Source organism: Leptonychotes weddellii, chromosome X, assembly GCF_054177405.1.
Source record: "Leptonychotes weddellii isolate Sample4059 chromosome X, ASM5417740v2, whole genome shotgun sequence".
Lineage (NCBI taxonomy): Eukaryota > Metazoa > Chordata > Mammalia > Carnivora > Phocidae > Leptonychotes > Leptonychotes weddellii.
In genome coordinates, this window is record NC_138385.1 from 101,924,694 (window position 1) to 101,946,809 (window position 22,116).

General features: G+C 43.1%; 1 protein-coding gene across 1 annotated transcript in view; it reads left to right on the forward strand.

The window, feature by feature from the left end:
• The window catches only part of ANOS1 (anosmin 1), a 170,837-nt gene that overhangs the window by 104,890 nt on the left and 43,831 nt on the right, over nucleotides 1-22,116 (forward strand). The window contains exons 3-4 of the mRNA XM_081809213.1: nucleotides 1,190-1,252; nucleotides 19,345-19,567. Of these exons, the coding sequence (XP_081665339.1) occupies nucleotides 1,190-1,252; nucleotides 19,345-19,567 (286 nt within the window). The remainder of the gene's footprint in view (nucleotides 1-1,189; nucleotides 1,253-19,344; nucleotides 19,568-22,116) is intronic.

Below are 22,116 nucleotides of genomic sequence, written 5' to 3' on the forward strand. Positions count from 1 at the left end.
TATATTAGTATTATATATAGTATATATAGCATTATATTTTATATATTATACTAATACTATATATAGTAATAAACTATTATACATGTATATATACTTTATTCAACATTATTCTTATTACATATATAAATATATATTTATTATATATATAATATAATATATATAATGTATATATTATATATAATATTATATATAATGTAATATATAATATATATTACATATATAAATAGTAAATAAAAATATATGTATATATTACATATAAATATATGTACATATATGTATATGTACTATTCATTATTATTTCTATTAACATTATTATTATGATTGTTATTGGATAATGGAGCCTAGTTATCATCTTTGATTTGTTAATATATATGGTAATACATTTTAAACCTATATTTAGACTTTACTCTGAAACTCTCATGTCAGTTTATTCAATATATTTAGGTTGATTCAATATATTCTAATATTTATTTGGTAAACATGTTAAGGTGTATTTAGTATATTTTACTAGAGTAATTAAAGTGGATGCATGTTAATGCTGTTAGATCCATTGGGCTAAAGACATTAGTTAACAATTATATGTTATATATAGATATTTAATACAGTGCAGCTTCACCCGATCACCTGTAGGAGACTATATAGACAATAGTCGTATGTTGCCAATTGTAAAGCAAGTTCATGTTAAAGTTTCTGAAAAAAACAAAATTCACCGATGACAACAACCTTTAGGAAACAGTTCTTTTTTTTTTTTTTTTAAGATTTTATTTTTAAGTCATCTCTACACCCAACGTTGGGCTCGAACTCACAACCCCGAGATCAAGAGCTGTGTGCTCCACCAACCCAGCCAGCCAGGCGCCCCCAGAAAACATTTCTTACTGAATACAAGTATCTCTCATCTAAACGGTTCTGCCCGATGGTGAATAGCACTACATTTCCTACATGTCCCCTCTAGACTGCGCAACTTTTCTTTTTTAGCTGTGTTGAAATAGACATCTTTTAAAGTTTCTGTCCTGTCGTGATGCTCTCGCTCAGATGCCCATTATACACCATTCAAGTGTTGCACTGAGTAGCGGGCTTTCCTAAACTGACGAGCAGAAGCAGGCATGGAAAAGTAAGGAGTGCAGGTGATTTCCCTTTGGCCCTGCTTCTCATCCGTTTCTTTCTTTCCTTTCACTGTTACTCCCCCCAGTGTCTGGAGCCCTGCAAGGAGTCCTGGGACCCAAGGAAGCAGCAGTGCCAGAGCGTCTGTGAGGTAAGGCCGCCCCGCCCCGCGTGCCCGGAGGTGCCCAGGACGCGGCGTCAGCCTCACGGTGCTCCGCGTGGATCACTGGCGGGAAGGGCCCCTGCATTCTGCTGCGGGTTGGGGAGTTCAGTTTACTGCAGGGAGGGGTGTCTGTGTGTGTGTGTGTGTTGTGAATTCATGTAAAAGGGAAAAACATTATTGAGCTTTCTTAAAACCTAGCTACCCACCGCTTCCATTATTGGAATCCATCTTATTACATATGCTTAGAGACGAGAACCTTTTCCAAGGTAGAAGCTACTGCTGTCCTTCTACTTTCCAGCACGGCTGTTGTACGAGTAATTGTCAGCACAATGTTGACGTTCTCATGCTCCTTGGGAGAAGCCAGCCGTTTTATTAGTAGCGGGGTTCTCGACATTTTCATCTCATCGTTCACCCTCTGGGCCCCCATATCCCGGGCAGGACGCTTGCCTGCCCGCCTTTAACCGGGTGCGAGGCTCTTACTTGGCCGGTGGTTTCAGGTAGAGAATAAAGGGTGTTACTGTCCCGGACACCTGCTGTCTAAAACCCTCAGTCGTGCTGCAGAGGGGAAGAGCCGCTTTCCTGGACCATCTCCTCCAGAGCGAGTCGGGGGTCCAGGCTCTGACGCAGCCTGGGATCTGCTCGGGTGCAGCCGGGAGGATGTGGAGCCGGCCTGCCTGCTGACTGCTGGCCTCTCAAAGAAAGGAGAGTGGGATGGTCCACGAGGGCCGGTGGGGAACAGCGGTCGAAGAGTCCACTGTAGCAATCAAAGCACCTCCGTTGAGGGTTGTGGGGAGCGGACCAGAAGGGAGGCCCTGTGGCACCAGACTGAAACGATGGTCCGGGGCTTCTCTGAAGGGAACTGGAGACTGACAGCAACCCTTCCAAGCTCCTGCCCACAGACCTTCCCCATATGCGTGGAGATAAACAAAGGCATATAGTAAGTGCATAAGAGTTACGTTGGGAAGGCACGGAGGACCAGGAAGTTGGAGCTCATCAGGTCCGATGGCTCCCCCACTCTAGGTAGAAAGACCCAGCCTAAAGCAAAAGCCCCGAGCCTCACACCTCTTCCCTGTATCCGAGTGCTGCTTTGGCTCGACTTCCCTGGACGGTGATGGGGGATCATAGTGTTGTTGGGCTCTTGTAGAAAAGTATTCAGTTTGGCTTTAGCAGAGTGCAGTGGAGGAAATGTTTCTCAGCACAGACATGATCGATATGTGATTTTCCCTATCTCACTTTCACTTTGCTTTGGAAGTGGGACTCAGCATTTTGTGACGGGCTGCTGGAATATGGGTGATTCGCAAACTCTTACATAATGATGTAAGTTGCTGGAAGCGCTTCGGACCTGAGGATTTCTGTCACTGAAGTCTTTGGAAGCATTTTGTAATTGTGAACATGAAAATGCCTTAAATAATACACAGGACTGGCAGATAGTCGAAGTCATTTAGCCCAGTTACTCTGCAAGGACACTCACCCCTAAGCTAACGATTGAGTGTTAACTCCCAAAGAAGAAGAACCTTCCTACGTCTTTGTATCCAGCCCTTTTCTGGGTTGGGGGGGGTGATACAGAGGAGCATCAATCATGGTTTCTGTCCTCCCTCAAGGGAGCTGACATATTATCCATCCATTTTCCCCAAAACATTTTGGCTTCTTCAGGGATTCCATCCAAACTTTTCCAGAAAACATATGGTGACCTGGCATTCAGTTTAATATATCTTTATATTAGTTATCTCTTGCTGCCTAACAGATGACCCCCAAGCTTAGTGGCTTAAAACAACACACATTTATTATCTCACAGTTTCTGTGGGTCAGGAGTTTGGACATGACTTAAATGCATTCTTTGCTTCAGCGTCCCACGATGCCGTAATCAGGGTGTTGGCTGGGCTTGCTTTCTCGTCTGGGGGCTCAGCTGCTTCTGCTGACAATCTGCCTCCGAGCTCATTGCAGTTAGTTGTTGGCAGAACTCATTTCCTTATGGTTACAGGACTGAGGTCCCATTCTCTCGATGGCTGTTGGAAGTTGCCTGCACTTCCTCACCACGTGGCCCCCCAGGCCGGTCACGAGATGGCTATTCACTTTTTCAAGGCCAGCAGGAGAGTCTTGATCTGCAGTCTGCTGAGAGCAAGTCTCTATAATGCAACATATTCTCAGGTGTAACTCCTCTTCCCCTTTGCCATATTCTACTGGTTAGCAAGTCACAGGTCCCGCCCAACACACACACACACACACGCACACACACGCACGCACTCATGTGCGCAAAGAGGGTGATGACATCAGGGGACGTTGTGACTCAGTGCAGCTCACTGTAAGGTGGGTCTGCTAAAAAGCAAATAAAAAGAGGTGGGTCAGGCCCCTGAGGCATTGAACAGAGCAGAGTCATCAGAAATACAACACAACTGATGAATTGATGCAGGGTCCTGTATGTTCTACAACTTGCCCTCCTACTCATAGTTTGCATTCTATGCTGTACACAAACCATGTATCCATGTAAGTTAAAATACGCTGTCATGGGATCTTGTGGAACGAGACGTACCGTGTTGTTTGCATCATAAACACACGATCCCTTCATATCAGTGACGCTGGGTTGATGTTGTGACATCTGATCCCTGAGAAGGGAGATGTCATTGAAGGTCATCTGAAGCCTCTGTCCCTGGAAATTCCAAATGTGGTAGCACACTTATACAATACCCCCTTCTCTCTGAAACAACTGTGAGGTCTTCTGAACCAAATCCAGTTGATCAAAATGGGACTCATGTACCCCTGTGATGCCTGCTGTGGTGGGAGGGGTGAACTGAAACTGGAAAGGCAGGACAAGTAGAGGCCAGGTCACGTGAGCCCTTCGTGGGCAGACCTCAGCCCAGTGGTCCCACCGCTCGAGCCCGCCTGTTCCACTTTAGTTCTTTTCAGCATTCTTCATCTCTGTGTCTTGCTTCTTTCTGTGTTGCGGTGATGTCTGCCTGTGACGTTGACGAAGACCGAATCCTGCAAGACTGATCCCCATTTCAGCATTTTGGAGGCTGATCCTTCATTGAGGCAGCCCTAAGACAATCCTGTTCTTCCTCTCACTTATCACGTGACTTGCAACGAGCGCCTACAAGACCCCTGTTTCCATGAACCTATGAAGCTTTCCCTTTGTGAACATTTACACCCACAAGGACTCTTGAGTTTATTGTCCTCCAAGTGGAACAGCTAAACTGTTAGATAGGTTTGACCCCGTGTGTTGATTCGCAAGACACTCTGAGCTTTAGGGCATGGTTTGCCTCCCATTTTTATAAGTAAAGTGTGGGAATACGGCCACACCAGTTTGGCTGCATACTGTTGGAGGGAGCTTCGGGGCTATAGCAGGAGAGCTGAGTACCTGTGATGGATCCTGAGGTCCGTGAAGCTGAGACTGCTGACCACATGGCCCTTTACAGAAGAAGTTTTCAAACTCCTGCCCGAAGAAAAACAACAGTCCTAATCCTGTCACAAAACCTGCCTGACCCTTCAGAATGTTGTTACTTCCTGATCTGTGTGAGCAGCACCCGCTTCTGAACACAGCTTTATTGTTCCTCGTATTTTAGTCATTAAAATCAATTTTCCTCCGTGGAAGAGGTTTTTGGAGGCATGTTCATAATCACATACCTAGAATTGGTTCGTGGCTGCCTCACACATTGATCTCTTTAACTTCTCATTTGATTATTTATACAGTTCTGCTTTTGCTCCTTTCAAACTGCTGTCAGAGTTAACGATGTTGTTCATTAAGTGGAAAAGTTAAACGTGTAAGAGCAGGAATCTTGCAGGATTCCTTCTATGGATCACATGGGAGAATTTTTCCTGTGTCAGTTTTTGGAGCATGTTGGGTCATGACAGATACATAGACAGGTCATACTTTATTGTTTTAGTTTATTAATTAAACATTATCTCCATCTTATTATTTTTTTAAAGATTTAAAAATCATAGTAAACCATTTTTCTTCCTGATCATAAAATGCACATTTCTTCACGTTTAAATGTTCCTTTCTTACAATTGTAAGCATCTAAATTATCAAGGAAAATATTCTTTTTCTTTCTTAATGGTATAAGATCATTATGTGTACTACAATTGCTGTTGTCTTAGTTTTGATGAAACGTGATACACGGTAGTTTGAGTGACCTTCTTGCTGGAGGACACACCTCTCATCTTTAATAATGATATTTCTGATTTCACAATGTCCGCACCCTAGTAGGTACTCACTGGAATGTCCACATTGGCAATGTGAAGTGTACATTAGGGTCGTGGAGAAGCTGAGACCCCATCTGGGTCAGGGATCCACTAATGAGACAGGTACCCAGGACTTACAGGAAAGCTGTTCTTGGACCAGCCTGGATTCTGATAGAGCCAGTTCTTGTCATTGTGAACATAGGAAGAGGAAGAAGATTTTTCACTCAACTGCAGATAGGATTACTGACTCATTTCTTTGTGTTTTTTGCTTTTCAAAATGTTTTCCAAGCTTACTATATTGGATTTTCACAACCATTCTTAGAAGTTAAGCCTGAATTTTACTCGGTGAACTGAATGGGCTACAAGACTGACACACCAAGAGGAAATGGTTTTATCTGCCCAAGAGTCCATGTTTAATAGGTAGATGAAGAAGATCTGGAATCCAGGTGGTGGTCCATCTCTTTTCCACTGTATGCTGCCCCAGGCTCCCCCTCCTAACTCTGCTCTGTGTCCCAGTACAGAATGGAGGATGAAGTTGTACTCCCCGCAGCAGGAAATGAATCAGAGCCTGTTTCTAACGTAACGTTGTTGGCCGACCATCTGCGCTTCAACACCCTTGAACAAGAAGGGAGTTTTGATCATGCAAAATCCTAGTTAATTAAGGGCACTTCAAGGAATTGAAGGAACAACAAAGCTCCTTACTACTTTGGGTGCCCTGGGCCATGGAATGTTCCAGTAGTACTGAAAACACACGTCAGAAACTAAAGCTGTTAGGATTTATCACGCTCTTACAGAGGCTTTCTTGCACTCAAACTTGTTAACCTTCCAGTGCTCCAAAACCCAGTTAGTCTTACAATCCAGGGCATGCAGTAAATGCATCCGTTGAGAAGTGGAAGCTGCATCTTCTTGTGTCTGGGACATCTGTAAAAGGGTTAAATGTACGGAAATAAGTTGACGAGTGCTGAACAAGAAAATGATGTCATATGCCCAGGTGTGTGTGTCAGGGGTGGGGGTGGGGGAAACACAAGAATCAGCACAAGTGTGTTGGAGGGTGTCAAGGTGGAATTTGTGGAAGGTTTCTTCTGAAAGCTTCACTTTCCATGCTGAAATCCCGTGAGTGGCCAGCAGTTATCGTGACACGGGGTGGAGGCTGGGGTGACCGGCACAGAGCACATTTTCAAAAAATGCTAGTTTTTAGTATTATACATAGTAAACTTTTATTTTTAGATATGATAAGCCTTTACCTTTTACATTTCGTAACGCATAAAAGTGTTCCTTATATTTCTGGATTGCGATCTTTGGGCGGTGGTGGAAAGTGCAGACTCTGTCCCGGTTTCCCTTTCAATTTAGGGGATAGTGGGAGTCATGGAATGGAAACATTTCAAGGAATGCTTATGAAGTTTTACAGTTGTTGTGAGATTTCCTTTACCTGTCATCTTATAAAGGAAGTTATCCTCATTATATCAAATTTTATAGCCCTGGAAAATGAGAAAGTCAAGCATATTCAGTGACTTTTTAGGGTTGTTCAGTAATTTATTGGCTAGATGGGACATGTTCTCCATGGAATGTAGGCTTTTTCCCCTTATTCTTTTGAAATAGACTCCATTTTCATTGAATTTTTATATGATGCTGGGGGAATACAGAATTATATGAGATTCAATTAGAGGACACTTGATGAGTTTTGAAAGTTAATAAAAAGCTGAGATTGGAGATTATTCTGAATGACTTAAAGACCTATCTTGTCGGAAAAGAGGGACAGAGCAGGTAGAAGGAGTTAAGGGAATATGCTGGAAATTGTAAGAGCATCAAATTTAGGTAAAATAGGAAAGATGCATATATAGCACTTAACCAGTGTCTGAACGTGGGAAACATTGAGTGAATATTAGCCATTTTTACTCTCCAGGGGAGGGCAAGGTTAACACTTTTGAATTCTGTGATAGGTCAGTGAGGTACAGATTGAAGAGGAATTTGTTGTGAGGAGGTGACTGGAAATCGGTCAGAGGGTTTCCGTGGAGGAGGAGTCGTCAATCTCTACAACTCTGGGTTGTCGAATAGAAAGTATGGCAGGAAATGCAGACCGAATACACACAACTGTTTGTGTATGTTTAGGTTCCTTCTCTAAGACCGTGTGTGTGGGAGAAGGGGAGAGAGGGCTGTGGCCAGGGGCTCGGAGTCTGAGGGCGTGATTTTCGTGTACCTTTCCTTTGGGAAGACTTGACCATGTTCACGTGCTCGCGGAAATGAGTCTTGCGAGGGGTGTGAAGTTGGAGACGCATGGGTCAGAAGCCCAGAGTTCTGGAGTATGAAACCAGGGATGAGTCACGTGAAGACCCACTCACACCTGCAGATGCCTAGTCCAGCATCCAGGATGGCCCAGACTCTGCTGTGCACACGGATCACCTGGGCATCTTGTAGAAGAAGGTGCGTGCTGTGGGCACCCAGAGCCTGCCTTTCCAACAGGCAGTGCTGAGGCCAAGGGACCAGGGGCTGCCCTAGCACAGCGAGACTGTGGACCTCCCTCTACGATGTCAGGGTTCCCTGTCAAGTGCTCACTGGGACTTGCCTGCTAATTCTGTGCAGTCTTTTGTGTTTCCTTCTGTGATGTTCTGTAAAGAGAAAAGATGCAATTGCTGGTAAGGATTGAAAATAAACAGATGGAAATGGTGTTTAAAAGGAAAACCCCTACTTTTTTAATCACTCAAATTGCAGAATTTTAATTGTTGGTTTGTCTCCATCCCCACATGGAAGGTATTTCACTACGTATAGAATTCTAGGTTAACATTTTTTTAAATTAGTAGTTTAAAAATCTCTATTTTCTTCTGTCTTGTATGTTTTCAGAAAAATCACTGACATTCTCATTTTCTTGTTGTGTATAAAGTGTCTTTTTATTTCCCTGTCTGCTTTGAAGATTTTCTTTCTATATCTGGTTTTAAGCAATATAATTATGGTAAATCTTGCCTGGGTAGCCTTTATAGGTCTTCTGCTTGGGGTCATGGAGATGCTTCTAATTCTAATTCTAATTGTAATTGGGCTTACAGTTTTAATCAAATTTTTTACATATCAGCCAATATCCATTTCCTCCCTCCCTCCCTTCCTTCCTTCCTTCCTTCCTTCCTTCCTTCCTTCCTTCCTTGCTCTTTTTGAGAGAGAGACTGTGTGTGATCGGGGGTGGGGGAGCAGAGAGAGGGGGAGAGAGCACCTCAAGCAGGCTTCACGCCCAGCACAGAGCCAAAATCAAGAGTTGGATGCTTAACTCACTGAGCCACCTAGATGCCCCTGCATATGAGCCAATATTTTTTTCTATCCCATTCTCTGTTTCCTGTCCTTCTGGGACTCTAATTATACACGATAGACTTTGTATTTTGACCTGAGTCACTGAGTCTCTGATCATGTTTTTTCTTCATTTTTCCCCCTCTCTGCTTTATTTTGCTAATTTTTATCACTGTGTCTTCAAGTTCCCCTCAAGTGATCTTTTTCTTTTATAATGTGTAACATTTTTAAGATGCCATCAGGCACAGTTTTCATTTCTTCACGTTTACTTCTGGAGGTTCCATGCAGGTCTTTCTGTGTCTTTCTTCCACATATCTGGGCAGACAGTACATATTTATAATGACTTCTAAAATGTCCTTTTCTGCTAACTCCATCACCTCTATCATGTCTGGTTTTGTTTCTTTAGATTTCTTTTTTCTCTTTTTCCTTTTGGACTTGTGACTGGAATCTGAAGGGAGAGGTTGCGGTCTTGTGGAACTGAGCCCTTCCCTGTGGGATCTGAAGCTGTCTGCAGGTAGATAGTGTCAGAATTGAGTTGAATTGTAGGATACCCAGCTGGTGTGGGGAACTGCCCTACCAGCACTGAAACTGGGGGTGTAGACCTTTTCAATTTGTAAGAAGGTAAAGTGTGTATCTTTTCTAAAGTGTGATTCGACTCATACCTTGGATGGGTGTGATGGTTTTGCAGAGTTGGCCAGTGTTTGCAAAATTCTTTGAGATGGAAGCCTTTTAGAAACTTAAAAATATAAGTCAAAGAATAAACAACTACATTTCACAACTTCAGAATTTGTTTTTGTTTGTTTTTTTTTAATTTTAAGGAGGCTCTGTGCCCAACGTGGGGCTTGAACTCATGACCCTGAGGTCAGGAGTTTCATGTTCTACCAACTGAGCCAGTTGGGCACTCCTAGAATTCGTTCCTCTTTAGGAGAAATTATTTATATGGGGATTTCAGGCAATCCATAATTAACCTATAGTATTTTCCATTGTTTTTTGTAGGATTTCTAGAACTATGTTTAAAAATTCTGATACTCATATAGTAGTTAACACTAACTTTAACTTTTTCATGTGCCAAAATCTGTGCTAATTTTTTACATACTTAATACTTAGGGTAATAGTACACAACAATCATAATTATTCCCCTTTTATATTTGAAAATACTGAGACTTGTAGAATTAATTTTGCCTCCAAATCTTATAGCTCCTACCAGACTGATGTATTTGCTATTCCTTCTTTCTAGAATATTCCTCTGTCCTTCATATCATGTAACTCATTCTAAATATTGATGGCTTATCTTTTTTAAGAGCTTTCTCTTTGTCTAATCCTTTTCAAAGGTTTATTTACTATTGCTTTTTTTAATTGAAGTATGGTTGACACAGTGTTACATTCGTTGCAGGAGTATACCGTAGTGATTCAGCTTCTGTGTACTTTAGGCTGTGCTCCCCTCAAGTGTAGCTAGCTCCCATCTGTCAGCATACAACATTATTATAATACCACGGACTATATTCCCTATGTTGTATCTTTTACCCCCGTGACTGTTCATTCCATTAGTCTAATCCTTCGTTGACCTCATGTGCACTTCCATTACTTATTTCAATACAAATTAAACTATTTAATGACTTACTTGCTTGCTACTAAACATATAAACTGTAAGCATAGCAGAGCATAATTTTCATACTTTCTTTTGCTCATCATTCGGTGCCTAGCACCTAGAATAGCAGTGTGGCTTATGAATTAGTATCTGAATCCTTCCATGGGCTGATGTATTTCATAGGCATGCCTGGTAATTCCAGGTAACAAAATACAGGCAGAAGGGGAGAGAAGGAACTGATAGTTTAACTGGAGGGCCCTCACTGTCCCTGACTCTCTAGGAGTTTTTGAATTTCTGGAATCATACATGTGCCTAGTGATCTTCCAGAGATCTTACAGCAAGATCCTGGAGTGTTGCTCCCAGTGGAAGATCTGACCATTGATATTCTCATTTAAGGTGGCACACTTGCCTTCAAAACAAATAGAAAAGCAGGGCAAGGAAGAGGAAATTGAGATCAACATAAGTAAAGATGACTGTAATTTGACAAAAGGGACATGTCCTCATTGGAAGGGACTTCCCTAATATGCATGTTTCTGATTTTCTCCCTATTTTATATTATTCATGGCCAAGGTGTATAATTTGCCTGGAACCAAATTAATTGTAATCCCATCTAATAATTTAGTGTGTATAGTTGAGTTTCCAGGCAAATTATAATTGCATTTTCAAGAATAAATTAGAAACTTTTGAATTGAGAATGCTTTTTCCTATTTCATGCGTACTTAGTATTTATGTTCCTTCTTTGAAAGATACAACTGCAAGTTTTGATTGTTTCTTTTAACACTATAACATTTTTATTATTTTATAGAAATTATATATGCACATAAACACTTAGTATAACAACTACACAGGAGAGGAAAACCAAACCATTACTCCAAATTCTACCATCCAGAATAGCCATTGTTTCCTGTGCAAGAGAGTTACCGTAGGAAACCTAAGACTGCTCTCTTTAGAAATTCCTAATTAAAAGGTTGGCCCTTGGCCAGCGTGTGGGAACTTAGATTTGGGGAGGGTTCCCATCATCCCCTAACTGATAAGAGGTGCTCCCTGTTCTTAAACTATTAGTACAAGCCATGTGGTTTGTGATGGACACCTGTTTCCTCCTGGGAGTCTGGATTTTGGGGCCGTGCTAGCCAGCAGGTGCTTTTGTGACCAGCCTCAGTGAAAACTCTGGACGCGGAGTCTCTCTTGAACTTCTCTGGTGACAGCACTTCCCATGTGTTGTCACAAGTCCTGGCTGGAGGCACCGAGCTCATCTTGTTCGATGGCCCCAAGAAAGGACTCCTGGAAGCTAGTCCCTGGTTCTCTCCAGACCTCACCCCATGCACGTTTTCCCCGTTCCTGATTGTGCTGTGGCAAATCAGAGCCCACCGTATGCGTCTATGCTGAGTCCTGAGAGTTCCCCCGGTGAGTTAGCAAACCTGGTGGTGGTCTTGGGGACCCCGATACATTACCCTTAAGCAGACACCGTACCTGGCATCTCTGTGCATGCTGGCTTTTAATAATGCTTGAAGTTTAACATTATTGGAGTATAACAGAAGAAACAGAAACCCCCCAAGTTTCAGGGAGAAAAAGATTATGAAAACTATTATGAGATCGAAAGCATATTTTAAAAATTTTATATTTGCTTTATTATTTACTGATGCCCTAAAGTTAAGTTCAACGTAAGTTACTTATATGTTCCTCATAGCACTCCTACCCACCAATTTTTCTGGCATTATTATCTCCTAATTTTTAGTTTTAGTATATCAAATATTCTTCCTTGGCCATAATTCCTACTTTATTCAATTTTAGTTTTATATTTATGTGGATGATAAAATGATTGAGTCTTTTATGCTAATTTCTTTATACCGGGCTTCCAAATTCGATCATATCTTTGGGTGCCTGGCTGACTCAGTCGGTGAAGCACGTGACTCTTGATCTTAGGGTTGTGAGTTCAAGCCTCACGTTGCGTGTAGAGATGACTTAAAAATAAAACCTTTAAAAAAAGTTTGGTCATATCTTAGTTTGTTTTTTAAAAAGGAGTGCATAGATTTGAGAACCATTCACAACAGACTTTGCCTACCATTATACATGAAGCCCAAATTGGATTGCACAAACTTTTCCTCACATAACATATGAGAATATGCATTATTTTCTTTGGCTGTTGAGTGTTATACTAGCCCATTTATTCTTGCTTCCTGCTTATCTGTAGGATGGCTGAATTTGGCATTGCCGTTGTTTAGCAAGAAAGACTCATGGGTGCTATATTCTATGAGTTTTTTCTGTCTTTGAGAATGTTTCTGTCACATATGCATTTGAATAACAGCTGATTTTTTATATATGTAAATATATGATTTTTATACATGTATAAAACCATACACACATATATATGTAGTTTACTTATTATTATACAGGCACTGCTGGATTGGCTTCACACATTAAATTTTGTAGAGAAATCGATTTGGAGGAAACCCCATTTTCTCCATCATAATCCACCTGCTGTTTCTACCTGGACGCCTGAAAAATTATATTTTTATCCTTGAAGTTCAATAGCACAAGCTGTATTTCAGTGTTCTTGTTTTATCCATATTCCTGGATAAAATTCCTGCCCTTTTGATTTATGTATATATAATTTACATATATATGTGTATGTATATATATGTGTGTGTATATATATGTGTATATATATGTGTGTGTATATATGTGTGTGTGTATATATATATATATATGGTTTCCATATGTGCATGTATATAAGAACCTATCTGCAATGTGTTCCCTCTGTTCCTGGATATTTCAAGAGTGACAAGCCCCCATGTGATGCTAATAGGAACACAAGTTCAGAGCCATGGGCTTAGCTCTCTTCTTAGTTTACCCCGAGATACGGTGTGGTCTTTAGAAAGCCATTAGCTGTAATACTGGCCCACACGCTTACTTGTTTCGTGATTTGGATAAATTATAATCTCCCCGAGCTTCTGTTTCCTCATTTGTAAAATGGAAATAATACTGGCTAGGGGGATTGGGGAAGAATAAGTGAGATGAGCAAGCAGAGCATCTGATGGAGGGATTCTGTATTCAAGGTTGCATGTGCTTTGTGGCTGGAGCAGGAAAAAAACCCACCCAAGGCCCTGGCTTTTTGCAAAAGCTGCACTCTTGGATGCATGATACGGTTCTGTGGAACTGAATTAAATGCCAAGTGCAATGTTCTCTACATGTCTGAGGCCTCATATATATATATGTATGATTTCTAATGTATGAAGACAATTTACGAACTTAATGTTTTCATGTTCATCATTCCATGATTACTGCACAAACTATTTTATTGTATGGTACCTTGCATTTTATACCAAACAAAACAAAGATAATGGTATCTTTCACAAAAGCATCCAAGAACTATTATAACCTACTATTTATTGTAAGGATTTCACTTTATTTTTATCATTTGCCAGGCAAGTTGAGATTAGCATATTGCCCAGATATGGCACTAAGAAACACATTTTAGTTTTTAACCTAAGGTATGGGATGTAGGGGAGATTTGTAAGAATTAACTAATATATAATATCCCATAAAATATGAAGGATTTTTCACTTGCTTCCATGTACCCCAGAGTACTTTCATTTACTCTAGTACTTTGCTTTATCCAACCCTTCTTTGGGAGCATGATGACATGCATGAGATACTGACTACTCTAGGAAAATGCATGATCTTTGAAGAGCATTCCGTTCTTAGTTTTGCATAGCGTAAGAGCAGAAAAAAACAATGAACAGAAATTAATGAGCATGGTAACCACGACCTTTCCAAATCTTAAATTGGAGACAGTGACCTGGCAAAAGATTGCTGTTTGTGTGATTTGTGCAATGATTCATATGAGTAGTTTTATAGAGGAGTCGTAGTTACGTTAATTTTACAATGAACAATTTGCCTTAATAGCTTGATATAATTTTGTGAAGAAGTACAACGTTTAGCACATCCATTTGTGTTACCACAAATGTTCTCATCTACCATGAAGTCGATGGGCATCATACTCCTAATGATTTGGATAACTCGCACCTTTCCTACATTTTTCATACCCTTCTTGACAAGTCTACCAGTAATTAACTAGTAATATCACAAGAAATAGTAGGTGCTGATTGGTTAGAAGTGTCTTTACTGACACAGAATGACTTTTGTTCACAGGACGTACAACTGGCCATTAGTAGACCAATTTACACATTTTCTTTAGATCTAGAGTATTAACATTCACACATCATTTTCACTGACTTGCACTCATTTGGGTCCTGATTCCATTCGACTAGTACATTCTCAATAATTTATATTTAAAGGCATAGTGAGAGACCTGCATACAGCTACCATGTATTCTCCAATTTATATTCAGACGATTAATAGTTTTTCAGCCTAATCCAAGATAATTGATAGAGAACATCAAAATTTGCCTTCAATAGACATAAACAATGGAACAGTTAAGGAGAAGTCTTCTGTAAGGCTGCTGTACCAAATCCATGTACTTGTAAGATGATCTTCAAAACTTAGACGTTTTCTTTCTTATAAATGCCAGCAGGGCAACATGCCCGCGTGCAGATTTCCATGCTGAAATTGGCAGCAGCGCGTTGGAAACTTGTGGATGGTCACCGTGGAGGCGGCAGGGCCAAATTTCTGTCTTTGGATCTTAAAACATTTTTGTCAGAATAACAGAAGAATTTGGAAATGTTAAACAGTAAACTTGTAGCATGGGAAAAGAAAAGAGACACCAATTACTCCAGTCTTATTGAGCACCCATTGTGGGCCAACTCTGCATAATAGCACTTAGTCCTTTGTGTGCACCATCTCATGTAATATTCATAACGCTGTTTGTACTATTTCAGGCTCATGGACCAGTCTAGAAAGCTCTGGTGCAAAGATGAACGTTTTTTGTTCCCACATTTGTTTCCATGGTTCTCAAAACAATCACACGCAAAAAAAAAAAAAAAAAATCGCCATTTTCGAATCCATACCAAAAAGGAGAAATATTGAATAAACATACAGAACACCTCTCACATCAACTGGAAAATCTGAATTATCATGCTAATTATGATCATTCTTATGTTCATTAGGAACAAATGTTTCTGATCTGGGTCGGCCGCTGTTTTTGTTTACTTGTTTTTAATTCTGCCCCATTAGCTCCATCAGTAAATTAATAAGATGAGGAGATACCATCTCTGTGTTCCTGTCCCTCACGGTTCAAGGGTGTGGTGGGTGGCACACAGATCATGAGAATCACATGAGCAGACAGCCCATACTTTGTTATCTGAATCTTGCGTCCTACCCTCTGTTCACATGGGAAGCTTGAATGGAGCTGATTTGATTATACCATGGCGCAAACTAAGTCACGGTGATTTCCTAGCGAGCAAGCAGTAAACACTTGACGGATTTAATAAAACTATTTCTCCTTGGAAATTTCAGCCCATGTGGGCCAAGTGATTTGGGTGACTAAGTACTTGCAGCGTGCTGTAATATATACATTTTGTTGAAAGAGGAAGACTAGCAAACGCTCCATTGTACTTGTTATAGCTCCCTTCACATACTTCTTTGATTCCAAAGTTAGGGTTGGACCTAAACTTAGAGATTCAAAAGTCAACGAGGTAAGACACATCTAGCAGCTCACAGAAAAATGAACTGTGAAACCGAGTCAGGGAGAAAAGCCTAAAGAATGGACGCTTTCGATGTTACAGCATTTTAAAAAAATTAACTAGCTACAAATGTGTGGTACTTCGATCCTGAAACCATGGCCTTCCTTGTGAGTTTTATCTGGAAAGTTCTTAGATTGAGACACTCTTCTGACTGAGAGGGAATAATTTATTTGATGTCCGCAATTGTCATTTAAACTTTGGGGTTGTACTTTTTCTAGCTAGTGTTTTCAGTTTTCCACCTTTTGTTAGAGGGTGAGCTCTTCCCTTGTATTTAATGGTTGTATGGAATTGACACCTCGAAGAACATTAATTTGACACTATCAGAAAGACCTCGCATCTATTAGGAAGCACCAGTGTCTGAAACGGCACTGGATACACACGTTTCTCTCTCTGACACACATTTTTGTTTAATTGTGATAGAATACACATAATGTAGCATTTACCATCATAATTCATGTAGAGATTTTTAATTTTTATTTTTTAAGATTTATTTATTTTAGAGAGAGAGAGCACATGAGCAGGGGGAGGGGCAGAGGGAGAGGGAGAGAGAATCTTCAAGCAGACTCCAAGCTGAGCACAGAGTCTGACTCGGGGCTCGATCCCAGGACCCTGAGATCATGACCTGAGCTGAAACGAAGAGTTGGATGCTTAACTGACTGAGCCGCCCAGGCGCCCCCATAGGCAGATTTAATGCAACATCATTTGGGAAACGAAGCAGGAGAAGCACAATAGAACAATTTGCGTTGGTGGTGGAGTTATCCAGAGTCCCTGGGATAGGTCCTCGTGCTGAAGTTACCATGTTTGGGCTTTTCAGTGAGATTTCTGGTCCCCATCAGCATGCAGAGTAACAAGCCTGTAATTAACCGTCTTTTTGGAAACGAGGTAGAGACCTTCCTTTTTGTCCTCCCCACTCCTTAAACCAGGGACTTGGATGGTGAGATTTTTTTTCTTTTCTTTTCTTTCTTTCTTTTTTTTTTAAGATTTTATTTATTTGACAGAGCAAGAGAGCACAAGCTGGGGGAACAGAAAAGGGTGAGGGAGAAGCAGGCTCCCTGCCAAGCAGGGAGCCCACCGCGGGACTCGATCCAGGACCCTGGGATCATGACCTGAGCCGAAGGCAGACGCCTAACCATCTGAGCCACCCGGGTGCCCCTTTTTTCTTTCCTTTTTAACCCCGTGTTAACACACCTCTCCCATTGTGTGAGATACTCTCTGGCCAGTAGCCCTCACTCTGCACTAACGTCCTCTGGCCGGGCTCCCTGGGGATCAGCGATCCGACTGGAGGCTCAGAGTCCATCGGTGGGAAGGCGGGGGCCGCGGGCCGGCAGGCTTTACCAGGTGTCAGCGGATGGTGGAGAGCCACGGGCAGCCGTGCGGCAGCAGGTGTTGCCGGGTGTCATGCAGGTGTACCCCAGGCGGGACCGGTGCTCGCAGTCATGAGCGCCTGGGGCTCACCCGTGTACTGGCTTGCAGCCCCCGATCCTCACATGTCACCCCTGGTCTGTGCTCGCCCGCGCTGCCATGCGGATTTCTTCCATCCCGACTCGGATTTGACATCCCACAGTAAACAACGTGCCCTCCTTGACCATCTCCTCCGTCCAGCGTGGAGAAAGCGCGGGCTTCACCGGGGCGCCACACGCCGCTGTTTGCACGGCTCCGGGCGGACTGGGTTGTCACGGCCAACCGAGCGCAGCCTCGCGCGAGTTCCGACTCCGTGCACGGGGCGGGGCGGGGGGGGGCGTCCAAGGCGGGCGTCCGCGCACCCCCTCCAGGGGTCACTCAGCATGCCAGTCTCGGGGCCCTGGCCTCGGGTAGGCCTTCGGCATTGCCCGCGTCCCGCCGGTGAGGAGGAGGAGGAGGAGGAGGGTGTGGGAGTGCCGGACCCCCTGCCTAGAAACCTGCTTTAGTGGGGACGCGGCACCCTACGTAGAGGGGAGAAACGGAGGCCTGGGATTTTTACCTGGCTGGACGGTTGTGCTGCGGTGAGCACGGGCTCGGAGGGGCTGGCTTAGGATTAGGGTAGCAATCTTGGCAAGCAGCTGTCAAGGCGAAAGGAGGGGTACGCTCAAAGTTAGGATGCCAGCGATCGCCTTGTCGGCCATCGTCCGTCAGCAAAAGGAGGGCCGCCGCGGGAGGTCATTCCTCTGTGCGTCCCTGGTGGTGGGGCTGCTTTTAGGGACCCTCAGCAGCTCCCCACTTGAGCGGCAGAAAGAAGCCCTTATCCTCCGATTGCTTCTCACCTTGGAGCGATAACCAAATGCTGTCCTGAACCATTTTTCCGAAGGGGAAAGATGCACTTGGTAACTGGTTCTTTGCATGCCTCACGCTTTTTCCATAATGCGAGTCTCTCAATAAATCCGGGAATACCTGTTGTCACTAGTGTGTGATTGATTCTGGGCTCCACTGAAATGCCATCAGCCAGAGGCTGTTCAGAACCTAGCTGTGTCACACAGGTAACACGGATTCACATTCTTTCATCTCATCATTTATTGATAATTCCATATTGATAAGAGGTCCCATGTGCACATTAGCTCTAGAAGCTGGAAAGTATTAAAATAGTTTCAGTGAACTGAGGCTTAGACTCCTTTTTCATAAGCTTTCAGCCAGTGTTACTGCTGTGAGAATTACCAAGTTTCTGTAGGGCCACAGCTAAGACCACTGTGGTTACCATTTACCACGCAAACCAGAATGACTCCGTAGAGAATGAAAATCTGTGTATGTGTAGAATAGTCCAGAAGGGGCCCTCAAATTGTACTGAGATGCTTTATGAACATTATCAATTATCGGACAACTGCATTTCACTGAGAATGGAATACCTTGTGAACGTGCGTACGTATGATTGATGTGTATCTGTTGCATGCAGTACAAAGTTATAACTCATGGGTCCGAGTCCTTTCAGAAATAAGCGTAAAATATTACTTCTTTAGGGGGAAAAGAAAACAAATCCATTTATTTTGTAAGACATTCCGGGAAAATTTGACCAAGTAAGAATTTTTACCTTCCTTTCTTTCTTTTTTTTTTTTTTTATTTGAGAGAGAGAGAATGAGAGACAGAGAGCATGAGAGGGAGGAGGGTCAGAGGGAGAAGCAGACTCCCCGCCGAGCAGGGAGCCCGATGCGGGACTCGATCCCGGGACTCCAGGATCATGACCTGAGCCGAAAGCAGCCGCTTAACCAACTGAGCCACCCAGGCGCCCTACCTTCCTTTCTGATATCTTGGAAATCGGGCGTCCTGTGTCTTTAATAAGAGAAGTTTTCTTTTCAGGGCTCCTGGCTGGCTCAGTCCTTACAGCATGTGACTCTCGATGCTGGGGGTGTAAGTTTGAGCCCCACGTTGAGTGTCGAGATTGCTTAAAAAGATAAAATTGTTAAAAAAGAGAATTTTTCGTATTCTGTCTTCAGCCTCTGTTCCCCAAGAAGAACTACGAATGCTTGACTAGCTGTGAGTTCCTCAAGTACATCCTGTCGGTGAAGCAGGGGGACTGCCCGGCTCCTGAGAAAGCCAGCGGATTTGCCGCCGCCTGCGTAGAAGGTTGTGAAGCTGACAATGAGTGCTCTGGGGTGAAGAAATGTTGTTCGAACGGATGTGGACACACCTGCCAGGTGCCCAAGACGCTGTACAGAGGTAAGGCGCAGAGGCCGTGTGAACGGAAATTCACCAGCTTATGGCGGGGAGTGGTGTACGCGCAGGGAAGGGTGTCAATCAAAGATGGGGGGGTTGTGTGCGCGGGAAAGGGTGTCAGTCAAAGAAGGCATCCTTGCAAGAGAAGAGAAACGGTAAGAAACGCACTTTGTGCCACAGAGACACGTCTGGAACTATTCCTGGGCCATACAGATCAGCCGTGACGAACTCCTTCTGCGGCAGAGCAAATCATTCTTATTAAATGTACCGTGTAGGAAGGAAACATCACGTCAGGAACTTCCTTGTGCTTTTGTCCACGAAGAGTCAATCAATTAAGCGGCGCTGGGGACATGGGAGCAAATCGATTTAAATCCCTGGAAAATAGGCTGGGGAGGGGGCACCCTTGAAAAACGCATAACAAATACACGGGTATCGTGGTTTTCCTATTGGCATAATCCAAGAACAGAGGTGTCACTGTGCGGACTTTCAATATTTTGATTAGTGTCTTGAGAACCCAGATGGAGGAATAGCTCTCTTGCAAAGATGGGGGTTCAGTTTACCAAACAACTTAGCAGACGTAGGACTTTACATTCATAGGCAGTTTCTAGAGTCCTTAACTCCTTGATCCTAAGCATTAACTTGCCTCTTCCCGTAATTGTGACCCCCTTCTTTTATGCCAAACTGATTCTGTTGTATTATGCCCAGTTTGGGATACCCTCAGAGTATCCTAGGAGACAGAATTTTGCTGCTTTTTAGGGTCTCCTATGAAGAATCAAGTAGAATTCATCACTAGGCATTCTTCACTGCAAGTCGAAAGAGTAATCTCTCTGTCCCTCCTGCTCTCGTTCACTCACACCAAATATATATGATTTCCAAATATAGGTCAGTTATTTTTAAACCGCATAAAACGGTATTGCTGGGAAGGCCGGTGTTGAATCATGTGCTGGCAAATTGTCAGAAGTCTGGTCTCACTCTCCCAACGGCCCTCATCTCCCAGATCTCACGTCCCTGCCCCTTGCCTCTGGCACACTCCCTTGGAATTGCTCTCGCCTCAAATCTGTGTCATCCATCCCGTTTTCCTTGTTTTTGCATAAGACCCTGGGAAACCTGGCATAAATATTACGTCTCAAATTCAAAATAATCACTGCTTTCCCCTTCTTACCAGGTGATGTTTCTTTAACGCATTTAAAGTTTTATCGTGTTCATGCCTCTCACTATAAACTACATAAAATCACTTTTGCAAAACCCAACACCATTTAATTTTTCTAAAGTCTATTATTAGGAAGCCTTTTCTGTTATTATAGATCATTTACTATTTAAGTATTAGCATTTACCATAAAAATAGGATGCTTTTAGAATGATTGTTGAAAAGCCATTTGTAAAACCCTTAGTGTTTTAAAGTGGGGTATTTGAAAGAGGCAATGTAAATTAAAAGATGCTTTTTATTTTAAAAGCATTGAAGAGTCAGTATGAATTTCAAATATGTGTGGTTCACCAGGAATAAGGGAAATATTCTACAAAGGGCCAGCATAAATGATTAATTATTAAAAGAGACTTGCCATTTAAACCTACGCTTAACTAAATATGATGGATTTTTTTTTTAAGTCCTGAAGTTCCTCTTCTATAAAGTAGCTCTTAACTTGGGTTTTTTTGCGGAGACGGGTCAGTCATGGAGAACTAACTAGAAATAGAATAAACAGACTCTTGACCTGATGATGACTTTTGCCTGGTGAGCTTAGGATAATAATACTGTTATTTTGAAAATATACATGGGTACATGTAGGTATCTCGCCCTTGCTCTGTCGAGCAGTCCCTGAAGGAAGGCTGGTTTCCACGTCCGGGTGGGGGTGGGGGGCGTCTGACGGCGCCACCGAGTGGGCGTGTGTGTGGGGGTCCCCCACAGCTGCTGGGATGCTCTCTGCCACAGTCCGGGCTGCTGAGCCCCCTGAAGCATCTCAGCACGTTCCTGCCCGGGACTCACCGTGCGTGCTCACTCTCAGAAGAGGATGTGGTGCTGACAGCCCGTGTGTCTCAGGGAGACGGTCCTTGGCCTTGCAGGGACAAACACACCCAGCCAGCCGGTCTGCACACGAATCACCCGCGGCAGTCCGTCGGGTAGCAGCCATCCCTGTCCTACTCGCCTGCACGTTGCCTTCTTACTGCCCCGAGCCAAGCACGGGAGATCAGCTTGCCCTCCTGTCTCTGCTCTTGCTAGGCCTGTGTGCCATCTTGTTCCTTAGAAGGGGCGCCCCATCACGGGTTGGGATGGGCTGGTCCTGCTTCCAGGCCACAAGGGCTGAAGCTGAGGTCGCAAGCCGTTGCTCAGGTGGTCTGATTGTTGGTAGTGGGGATACGTGTGACCCTGGCTCCCAGCTGGGCCAGCTGTCCTCTTAGTTCCATTTTGAGTCTATCCAGCTATCATACTGGACCCTAAATCATGGTATTAGTATAGTTTAGGTCAATCAAAAGATGTATCTGTCAAATATTTTACTCTCATAAAATCACTGACGTGTCCGTGCTTAGGGTACACCAGCCCCTTCCAGGTCCGGGAC